This window comes from Petromyzon marinus, chromosome 76, assembly GCF_048934315.1.
Source record: "Petromyzon marinus isolate PM22_M1 ecotype Great Lakes invasive population chromosome 76, UKy_Petmar_22M1.pri1.0, whole genome shotgun sequence".
NCBI classification, from domain to species: Eukaryota; Metazoa; Chordata; class Hyperoartia; order Petromyzontiformes; family Petromyzontidae; genus Petromyzon; species Petromyzon marinus.
The window spans coordinates 5,057,840-5,069,481 of record NC_133742.1 but is presented as its reverse complement, the minus strand read 5'-3'; the positions used below and the strand labels follow the sequence as shown (position 1 = coordinate 5,069,481).

Below are 11,642 nucleotides of genomic sequence, written 5' to 3'. Positions count from 1 at the left end.
GATGCTGATGGTGGTGGTGGGGGTGATTATGGAGGGTCGTGATGGTCGTGCCGACGATCCAACTTCCGGCAACAGCCCCGAGCTCCCGCTAAGGGCCCCCTTTCATACCCCCGGCGTGGCCCCGCCCCGCCCCCGGCCACGCCCCCTTTCTGGAACTTTCCGGCGGGTTCCCGGGGGCTTCCCAGCGGCCCCCTCCTGTGACCTTTGACCTTGGCTTCCCGTTCTCGCGTCGATCGTGGCCTGCTGCCGCGGGCACTGCCGTACAACCGCAGCTACCCCTTGTCGTGACCAAGTGTCGTCGCGTCTACGTGACAGATCCCTGGCTAATTGGCCTGTGTCGGGTGGTGGAGGGTAGCGACGCAATAATCTCAGCTTACGCGATCCAACCCAGAAAACCAATTCTCACGAGCGGCAAAAAAAGAAGATCGTTTAGTGCCGGTGATTTCGATTGAAAGCCGTTCGAGACCGCAGTGATTCACAAGTCCTTGGCCCATTTCGGTAAAGTCACGTAGAAGGGAAATAATAAAATAAAATAAAAAATAAAATAATAACAAAAAATGACACGTATTGAGATGAAATTCTCACGACGTTTCGGCCACAGCGCAAGCAGCCATCCTCAGGTGAGGAAACAGAGGCTTTCGGAACGTCAGCGCTCCTAACGGGAAAGACAGCGTCCCGAAACGTTCGTGAGAATTTCATCTGACGACGTTTTATTATTTTTTGTTAAAAAATTATTTTGTCATTTCCCTTCTACGTGACTTTATCGAAAGAACCAGGCGCAAACTCTTTGGTTGTATTGAGTAAAGTCACCACGTAGGTGAAAAAATCAAATAACAAAAAATCACGACGTTTCGGCCACAACACAAGCGGCCTTCATCAGGCGAAGGGACGAGACTGTCTGGTAGGACAGCGCTGGAGTGGAAGAAGCCACGCTTAGATCGCGACCTTTAAGCTGTGTGAGAAGAAAAAGACCACGCGCCTTGACAAAGGAATTAGCTATATAATTTACCATTGAAATGGCTCATTGAAATAGCTAAGTTAAAGTATACACATCCGCAGAGGCACCCCTTGACAAAGGAATTAGCATAGAATTTAGCATTGAAATGGCTCATTGAAATAGCTAAGTTAAAGTATACACATCCACAGAGGCACGCCTTGACAAAGGAATTAGCATAGAATTTAGCAATGAAATGGCTCAATGAAATAGCTAAGTTAAAGTATACACATCCGCAGAGGCACCCCTTGACAAAGGAATTAGCATAGAATTTAGCATTGAAATGGCTCATTGAAATAGCTAAGTTAAAGTATACACATCCGCAGAGGCACCCCTTGACAAAGGAATTAGCATAGAATTTAGCATTGAAATAGCTGAGTGATTAGCTTGTAACTGGTTACAGAAATAGCTATGTTAAAGTTAGAGCATATACATTCACCGAGGCACCTAGTACTCATCAGTTACAAGCTAATCACTCAGCCATTTCAATGCTAAATTCGATGCTGATTCCTTTGTCAAGGGGTGCCTCTGCGGACGTGTATACTTTAACTTAGCTATTTCAATGAGCCATTTCAATGCTAAATTATATGCTAATTCCTTTGTCAAGGGGTGCCTCTGCGGATGTGTATGCTTTAACTTAGCTATTTCAATGAGCCATTTCAATGCTAAATTATATGCTAATTCCTTTGTCAAGGGGTGCCTCTGCGGATGTGTATGCTTTAACTTAGCTATTTCAATGAGCCATTTCAATGCTAAATTATATGATAATTCCTTTGTCAAGGCGCTTTGTTTCTTCTCACACAGCTTAAAGGTCGCGATCTAAGCGTGGCTTTTTCTCACTCCAGCGCTGTCCTCCAGACAGCCTGGTCCCTTCAACCTGATGAAGGCCGCTTGTGTTGTGGCCGAAACGTCGTGATTTTTGTCATTTTATTTTTTTTCACCTACGTGGTGACTTTACCCAACGGAACCAAAGAGTATGGATCCTAGCAGTCACGAAAGCTTCAAATCTAGAACCAAGCCCAACTTCTTTGGTTCTTTCGGTAAAGTCACCACCACGTAGAATGAGAATAAAATAATAAATTGATAAAATAAAATAACACGATAATATTCTCACGACGTTTCGGCCACAACACAAGCGGCCTTCATCAGGCGAAGGGACGAGACTGTCTGGTAGGACAGCGCTGGAGTGAAAGAGCCACGTTCAGATCACGGCTTTTAAGCTGTGTGAGAGTAACGAAAGCTTCAAATCTAGAACCAAGCCCAAGTTTCAGTGATGTGACGTGAGGGGGGGGGGGGGGGGGTGGGAGCGCCCCGTTCAATCATTCCTTCCCTTCGCGTTCAGGTGACGTACAGGACCGCGATGGACGTGTGGATGGACGCGTGCCTCATCTTCCTCATCGCTGTGCTGGTGGAGTACGCATTGGTCCAGGCAACGGCGCGCAGGTTCAGGGACCCCAAAGTCATCAAGAACAGCGAGGTGACGTCCGGGTGGTGGTGGGGGGGGGGGGGGTAGTGGGGGGCTGGTGGGGGGGGGTGGTGGTGGGTGGGGTGGGTGGGGGGCGATGGTGGGCCCTTGGCACTCAATGCTGGCCCTCTGCCCACCCCTATGAAGAACGCTCCCTTCACCCGGTTCAGTATCCGGGTCGGTGTTTAATGTAGTGTGTAGTGTATAGTGTAGTGTGTGGTGCAGTGTAGTGTATGGTGTAGTTTGTAGTGTAGTGTATGGTGTAGTGTATGGTGTAGTGTGTAGTGTAGTGTATAGTGTAGTGTATGGTGTAGTGTGTAGTGTAGTGTATGGTGTAGTGTATAGTGTAGTGTATAGTATAGTGTATAGTAGTGTAGTAGTGTATAGTGTAGTGTATAGTGTAGTGTGTAGTGTAGTGTATAGTGTAGTGTATAGTGTAGTGTATTGTGCAGTGCATAGTGTAGTGTGTAGTGCATAGTGTAGTGTATAGTGTAGTGTAGTGTGTAGTGTATAGTGTAGTGTATAGTGTAGTGTATGGTGTAGTGTATAGTGTAGTGTATAGTGTAGTGTATAGTGTAGTGTGTAGTGTGTAGTGTAGTGTATAGTGTGTAGTGTAGTGTATAGTGTAGTGTATAGTGTAGTGTATAGTGTAGTTTGTAGTGTATAGTGTAGTGTGTAGTGTAGTGTGTAGTGTATAGTGTAGTGTATAGTGTAGTGTATAGTGTAGTGTAGTGTATAATGTAGTGTATAGTGTAGTGTATAGTGTAGTAGTGAAGTCTATAGTGCAGTGTATATTAGTATATTGTATAATGTAGTGTAGTGTATAGTGTAGTCTATAGTGTAGTGTATAATGTAGTGTAGTAGTGTAGTGTATAGTGTAGTATGCAGTGTAGTATATAGTGTAGTGTATAGTGTAGTGTAGAGTGTAGTGTATAGTTTAGTATGCAGTGTAGTATATAGTGTAGTGTATCGTGTATAGTAGTGTATAGTGTAGTATATAGTGTAGTGTATAATGTAGTGTATAGTAGTGTAGTAGTGTAGTGTATAGTGTAGTGTATAGTAGTGTATAGTGTAGTGTATAGTGTAGAAGTCGAGTGTATAGTTTAGTGTATAGTAGTGTATAGTGTAGTATGCAGTGTAGTATATAGTGTAGTGTATAGTATAGCGTATAGTGTAGTGTATAGTGTAAAGTGTAGTGTATAGTGTAGTATATAGTGTAGTGTATAGTGTAGTGCATAGTAGTGTTTAATGTAGTGTATAGTGTAATGTGTAGTGTATAGTGTAGTGTATAGTGTAGTGTACAGTGTAGTGTATAGTGTAAAGTGTAGTGTATAGCGTAGTGTAGTGTATAGTGTAGTATATAGTGTAGTGTATAGCGTAGCGTAGTGTATAGTGTAGTGTATAGTGTAGTGTATAGTGTAGTGTATTGTAGTGTATAATGTAGTGTATAGTGCAAAGTGTAGTGTATAGTGTAGTGTAGTGTATAGTGTAGTGTACAGTGTATTGTATAGTGTAGTGTAAAGTGTAGTGTATAATGTAGTGTGTAGTGTAGTATATAGTGTAGTGTATAGCGTAGCGTAGTGTATAGTGTAGTGTATAGTGTAGTGTATAGTGTAGTGTATAGTGTAGTGTATTGTGTATTGTAAAATGTAGTGTATAGTGTAGTGTAGTATGCAGTGTCGTATATAGTGTAGTGTATAGCGTAGCGTAGTGTATAGTGTAGTGTATAGTGTAGTGTATAGTGTAGTCTATAGTGTAGTGTATGGTGTAGTGTATAGTAGTGTACAGTGTAGTGTATAGTGTAGTGTAAAGTGTAGTGTAAAGTGTAGTGTATAGTGTAGTGTAGTATGCAGTGTAGCATATAGTGTAGTGCATAGCGCAGCGTAGTGTATAGTGTAGTGTAGAGTGTAGTGTATAGTGTAGTGTATAGTGTAGTGTATAGTAGTGGATAGTGTAGTATATAGTGTAGCGTATAGTGTAGTGTATAGTAGTGGATAGTGTAGTATATAGTGTAGTGTATAGTAGTGTAGTGTATAGTAGTGTAGTGTATAGTGTAGTGTATAGTGTAGTGTAGTATGCAGTGTCGTATATAGTGTAGTGTATAGCGTAGTGTAGTGTATAGTGTAGTGTATAGTGTAGTGTAGAGTGTAGTGTATAGTGTAGTGTATAGTGTAGTGTGTAGTGTAGTGTATAGTAGTGGATAGTGTAGTATATAGTGTAGTGTATAGTAGTGTAGTGTATAGTGTAGTGTAGTATGCAGTGTAGCATATAGTGTAGTGCCTAGCGCAGCGTAGTGGTACAGCACACCGGCTGTGTGTTGGAGACCCGAGTCGCAGCGTTTGCACTCCGAGTACGACGCTCCGCCCGCAACCACAACCGGCTTCACCGGTGCGACAGCCGGATTTGTATCCCATTGGCGTCGATAAAGCCTGGCTATCTCTCGCAACACGGCAACTCCCCCGTGACCTCCTCCTTCACTGCGGTTCGAAGCGGAGACCCCGGCAGGCTACGAGGCGCCTCCCTGCCCCGCCGCAAGATGCCCGCTCCGGCACGGGGGGGGCATTGTTATTCACGTAGTTCGGGGGTGTCACCAAGCCACGGCCCCGTGAAGTCAGTCCAACAGGCACCCTCCGACGGTACTTTGAGTTCGGTTGATGAGACGTTGCGATGCGATTCAAATTTAAATATTTACGTTTGGAATGCCGGGGGGATCTTCACGCGTGCGGAGGCCTCCTGACCGCTATGTTCCTTAAATTTACCATTTTAAAATCGTAAATTGTTGCGTCTGGATATCGTAATGTTTTGCTTATTTCGCGCCACCCCAAGGACTTCCCCGGCTCGTGGTAGCTCCGCCCACGCCATGACGTTGCCACGGTCTCCATGGCAACGTCATGGCGACACGTTACCGTGGTTTCAATGGCGACACACACACAAAAAAAAACACCACATCTTTCCCGCCCCCCAAGATTTTCCAGCTGTCAACGCAGATCCGACGCTCCTAAAAATATTCATTTAATTTTTTTTTATCATGCGGCACTTGCGGCTCGTCATTCTATTCAGTTATCCAGGCCCGCTGTTACAAAAAAGTTTGGTGACCCCCTGATGTAGTTTATTGTTTAAAAAAAAAAATTCGATCACAGTCCTCACCCCCCGTGATCACTGTTACGTTGAAATTCTGGCTTTAGGTTTCTTTTTTGGTGATTTCGAAAACGTTTTTTTTGTTTTTGGTTCGGACACGTTTAATTTTTTTGCGGTACGGAGTTCGACTGATGGCCTTGATCTAAAGTTGTCTTTTGGTTGTTGTTGTTGTAGTTGTTGTTGTTGTGGTTGTTGTTGTTTGACTTTGCAATCCCGCTGGGATTTTTGGTGTGACGGTGATTTTTTTTTCCGGAATATTTTTTGCCGTTTTAATTTTTTCTTCCCCATGGATTTTCTGTTTGCGCACAGTCACACAGTCACACAGTCACACAGTCACACACGCACACGCACGCACACGTAGTCGCTTTAAGATCTTTTTTGTTCTCGTTCGTGTTTTTAGTTTTATGTTTGTCGTGGTCGCACACGATTCAAGAGCCGGATGGCTCGCACAGGGCCATGGCAAAATAAATAAACTGAAAACTGAAATCTGAAATCTGAACATGCGGTGTTTTACCCCGGTAGCGCGAGGCCCCGGTAGGATCGGGCCGTGCTCCATTAGTGGCGCAGCCCTTTGATTTTAAAGCCCCCCGCAAGCATCGATTTCAAGCGCCTCGTAGATATGCCTGCGCACGTGGTGTACATTCAAGAGCCATCGGGTTCCGCTCTTTAATTTTTCCGTCAAAGATATCTCGGATTCAAGCGGTTTTTTGAACGGGTGAAAAACAAATATCCGCATTGCTTGAGGTTCAAGTCTGACTGATTCGAAAACGGTAGCGGATAGGAGAGCTTCCCCCCTAGTAGGCTACTAAGTTGATTAGATGTTTGCTTCTTTCGAATTAAAACAAAAAAAGAGAACGGAATCTTTAAACTGAGCGGTTTCCGATGGGAGCAACGTCTTCAAATTATAAGAAGTTGAATCAAGTCGTCAACTAATTTTTTTTTTGGGGGGTGGTGGCGGGGAAAAATTACACGTTTTTGGAACAAACAAAAATTCGATCCATTGAAAACGTTTGCCGGGCGAAGACAGCCTTTAATGAATGATCCGGTGACCAAAGTGAACACCACGGCCAGCATCACAAATAATAATAATAATTAAAAAAAAATAAAGGACAACGATGGGAGGCCCCCTTCGCCCGATAGAAACGAGAGAGGCGAAAGCGACCGTGAGTTTAGAACGAACACAAAATCACACGCCGGTAAAAATTTGAAATTTTCCACGATTTATCTCTCCGACAAAACCGTGACCATCCTTCCCCCCCCTCCGCTCCTCCTGCTCCTGCTGACCCCATCCCCCGTGGCCGCAGGAGTCTATGTCCGACCTTGAGGAGCGCTACCTACGGCAGGCGGTGATGGTGGATGTGAAGGCGCGCTTCGTGTTCCCCGTGGCCTTCCTCGCCTTCAACGCCGTCTACTGGGTCACCTGCGTCGTGGGCCTCAAGAGCCTGCAGTGAAGACACCGCCGCAGAGACACCGCAGAGACACCGCAGAGACACCGCAGAGACACCACAGAGACACCACAGAGACACCGTGTCCACCACAGAGACATCACAACTACAGAGACACCGCACTGATAACACCGTCAACTGGGTCACCTGCGTCGTGGGCCTCAAGAACCTGCAGTGAAGACACCACTACAGAGACACCACAGAGACACCGTGTCCACCACAGAGACACCACCACCACCACAGAGACACTACAGAGACACCGTGTCCACCACAGAGACACCACAGAGACACCGCAGAGACACCACAGAGACACCACAGAGACACCGTGTCCACCACAGAGACATCACAACTACAGAGACACCGTGTCCACCACAGAGACATCACAACTACAGAGACACCGTGTCCACCACAGAGACATCGCAACTACAGAGACACCGCACTGATAACGCCGTCTACTGGGTCACCTGCGTGGTGGGTGGGCCTCAAGAACCTGCAGTGAAGACTCAGCAGAGGCCACAGCAGAGACACCACAGAGACACCACAGAGACACCGTGTCCACCACAGAGACATCACAACTACAGAGACACCGTGTCCACCACAGAGACACCACAACTACAGAGACACTGCCACCACCACTACAGAGACATCACAACTATAGAGACACCGTGACCACCACTACAGAGACACCACAACCACAGAGACACCGCACTGATAACCACAGAGACACCGTGACCACCACTACAGAGACACCACAACCACAGAGACATCACCACCACAGAGACACCACAGAGACACCGTGTCCACCACAGAGATACCGCCACCACAGAGACACCACAACCAAAGAGACACATGTACACCACTACAGAGACACTGCACTGATAACCACAGAGACATCACAACTACAGAGAAACCACAGAGACACTGCCACCACAGAGACACCGCCACCACAACTACAGAGACACGGTGACTACAACTACAGAGACACCGCACTGATAACCACAGAGACACCACAAGCACAACACACAGACACCACAGAGCACAACACACAGACACCACAAGCACAACACACAGACACCACATCCTACACAACACACAGAGACCACATCCTACACAACACATAGATACCACAACACACAGACACCACGTGCACAACACAAGACACCACATCCTACACAACACAAAGACACCACATCCTACACAACACACAGACACCACATCCTACACAACACACAGACACCACATCCTACACAACACACAGACACCACATCCTACACAACACACAGACACCACGTGCACAACACACAAACACCACATCCTACACAACACAAAGACACCACGTGCACAACACACAGACACCACATCCTACACAACACACAGACACCACATCCTACACAACACACAGACACCACAACACAACACACAGACACCACGTGCACAACACACCGATGTGACTGACCCAATGCATCACGCGGGCTCGTCGATGTACCGACTCTTCTTGCGTACCAGGCGAGGTAGTCAACATCTCTCAGTATCTGTGATTGAACCCACGACCTCCTGCGAACCAGGCGAGGTAGTCAACATCTACTCAGTGTCTGGGATTGAACCCACGACCTCCTGTGTACCAGGCGAGGTAGTCAACATCTCTCAGTGTCTGGGATTGAACCCACGACCTCCTGTGTACGAGGCGAGGTAGTCAACATCTCTGTGTCTGGGATTGAACCCACGATCTCCTGCGCACCAGGCGAGGTAGTCAACATCTCTCAGTGTCTGGGATTGAACCCACGACCTCCTGTGTACCAGGTGAGGTAGTCAACATCTCTCAGTGTCTGGGATTGAACCCACGACCTCCTGCGTACCAGACGAGGTAGTCAATATCTCTCAGTGTCTGGGATTGAACCACGACCTCCTGTGTACCAGGCGAGGTAGTCAACATCTCTCAGTGTCTGGGATTGAACCCACGACCTCCTGTGCACCAGGCGAGGTAGTCAACATCTCTCAGTGTCTGGGATTGAACCCACGACCTCCTGCGTACCAGGCGAGGTAGTCAACATCTCGCAGTGTCTGGGATTGAACCCACGACCTCCTGCGCACCAGGCGAGGTAGTCAACATCTCTCAGTGTCTGGGATTGAACCCACGACCTCCTGCGTACCAGGCGAGGTAGTCAACATCTCTCAGTGTCTGGGATTGAACCCACGACCTCCTGTGTACCAGGCGAGGTAGTCAACGTCTCTCAGTGTCTGGGATTGAACCCACGACCTCCTGCGTACCAGGCGAGGTAGTCAACATCTCTCAGTGTCTGGGATTGAACTCACGACCTCCTGCGCACCAGGCGAGGTAGTCAACATCTCTCAGTGTCTGGGATTGAACCCACGACCTCCTGCGTACCAGGCGAGGTAGTCAACATCTCTCAGTGTCTGGGATTGAACCCACGACCTCCTGTGTACCAGGCGAGGTAGTCAACATCTCTCAGTGTCTGTGATTGAACCCACGACCTCCTGCGTACCAGGCGAGGTAGTCAACATCTCTCAGTGTCTTGGATCGAAGCCACGACCTCCTGCGTACCAGGCGAGGTAGTCAACATCTCTCAGTGTCTGTGATTGAACCCACGACCTCCTGCGTACCAGGCGAAGTAGTCAACATCTCTCAGTGTCTCGGATTGAACCCACGACCTCCAAGGTACCAGGTGAGGTAGTCAACATCTCTCAGTGTCTGGGATTGAACCCACGACCTCCTGCGCACCAGGCGAGGTAGTCAACATCTCTCAGTGTCTGGGATTGAACCCACGACCTCCTGCGTACCAGGCGAGGTAGTCAACATCTCTCAGTGTCTGGGTTTGAACCCACGACCTCCTGCGCACCAGGCGAGGTAGTCAACATCTCTCAGTGTCTGGGATTGAACCCACGACCTCCTGTGTACCAGGCGAGGTAGTCAACATCTCTCAATGTCTGGGATTGAACCCACGACCTCCTGCGTACCAGGCGAGGTAGTCAACGTCTCCTAGTCCACCTGTGGTGCCCGTTCACGCACAGGACCAGCAGACATCCGCTCACAGGGGTCACGCTGTTGGATCGTTGTGCCGGGATGGTTTTCCGATTGCAATGCGGGAGGTCGCGTTCCGCACCGCGGTTGTTTTTCTCCGCTTTCCACTTCAACGGCATCATCAACAACATCATCAATGTCATCGTCGTCATCATCATCCTGAGCGACGTCATCGTCGAGTGCAGCCGCTGTGAGACGGTTATACAACGAAGGTCACCCCGATCTAGCGTCATGAGGCTGTTTGTTGTGTACGTGTGTGAGTGTTTGCGTGTGTGTGTGTGTGTATGTGTGTACGTGTATGTATGTTTGGGGAGCGGTAGCGTAGCGGTTAGCGCTACGCTGGCGCTATGAACCTGGCGACCCGGGTTCGATTCCCGCTCACGGCCAACACCAGTGACGATTATGTGAACCGGTCCCGGGCCTCCCCTAGGTCGACTCAGCCTAAAATGAGTACCTGGTGCGCTGTGTAAACATCGCCACTGGGGAGACAAAGGCGGTCGGGCGTGGTGCTGGCCACCCACCCCCTCGTGTACCGTTCCGGCCTTCATAGGTGCTCGCTAACAGCACTTTCCCCTACAGTCTGTTAAGGCTATATGGGGGATCTTTGTGTGTATGTGTGTACGTGTATGTATGTATGTGTGTTTGTGTGTGTGGCTGGCTGGCTGAAGTGCCATCTGTTGGGGAAGTACTGACGGCCAGGAAAGGCACTGGGCAAGCGAAATGCTGAGGGAGGGTGGCGTTTGTGCACAGACTGCCCGACATTGCATCATCACAACAGTCTGGACGACTGAACGGCTTCTGTAGGATTGGAAGGATGCCCTGATGGTCCCCCCTGTAACAACTACAGGGGCATCTCACTCTTCAGTGTGCCGGGAAAGGTCCTGGCAAGGATTATACAACATCGCCTTGCCAGGCACGCTGAGGAGAGGCTTGCGGAGCCCCAATGCGGTTTCAGGAAAGGGCGGTCCTGCACAGATGCCATATTATCTGTCCGTCTGTTACCACAGATGTGTAGGGAATTTCAACAAGACCTACATCTCTACTTTATTGACCTGGTAAAGGCCGATGATACCATCAGTAGGCCTGGGCTCTGGGTTGTTCTTCGTGATTTTGGAGTCCCTGACCCCCTGCTCACGATCATTAAGGACCTTCATGATGGTGAATGGGCCCGGGTAAAACTACTTGGCCGGGAGTCAGAGCCATTCCCTGTACACCTTGGGGTGCGACAGGGATGTCCTCTGGCTCCCACAATATTTAACATCTATTTTGACCACGTAGTTCGTGAAGCCTTCAATAGCTGTACCGGGGGAATCTCCATTTGGTACAGATATAATGGGAGGCTGATTGATGCCCGGGTGCGGTCAAGGAATGGCTCCCTATTGGTCAACCACGTTATGTATGCCGATGATTTGGTAATTGCTGCTCATTCAGAGGACGAGTTGGAGACGCTGCTGCTGAAACTGGAGCGTGCCACTAAGAGGTGGGGCCTTCCCATCAGCCCCACCAAAACTAAGCACCAATCGGTGATGGGGCAGTTGTGGAGAGAGTGGAGAGTTTCCC

At 48.3% G+C, this 11,642-nt stretch overlaps 1 protein-coding gene across 1 annotated transcript in view; it reads left to right on the top strand.

The window, feature by feature from the left end:
* LOC116957557 (glycine receptor subunit alphaZ1-like) overlaps positions 1 to 8,258 on the top strand; it is a 49,361-nt gene extending 41,103 nt beyond the window's left edge. Inside the window, exons 8-9 of the mRNA XM_076056541.1 lie at positions 2,337 to 2,471; positions 6,902 to 8,258. Coding sequence (XP_075912656.1) covers positions 2,337 to 2,471; positions 6,902 to 7,048 — 282 coding nt within the window. The 3' untranslated portion in view covers positions 7,049 to 8,258. The remainder of the gene's footprint in view (positions 1 to 2,336; positions 2,472 to 6,901) is intronic.
* Positions 8,259 to 11,642: the final 3,384 nt, after the last annotated feature.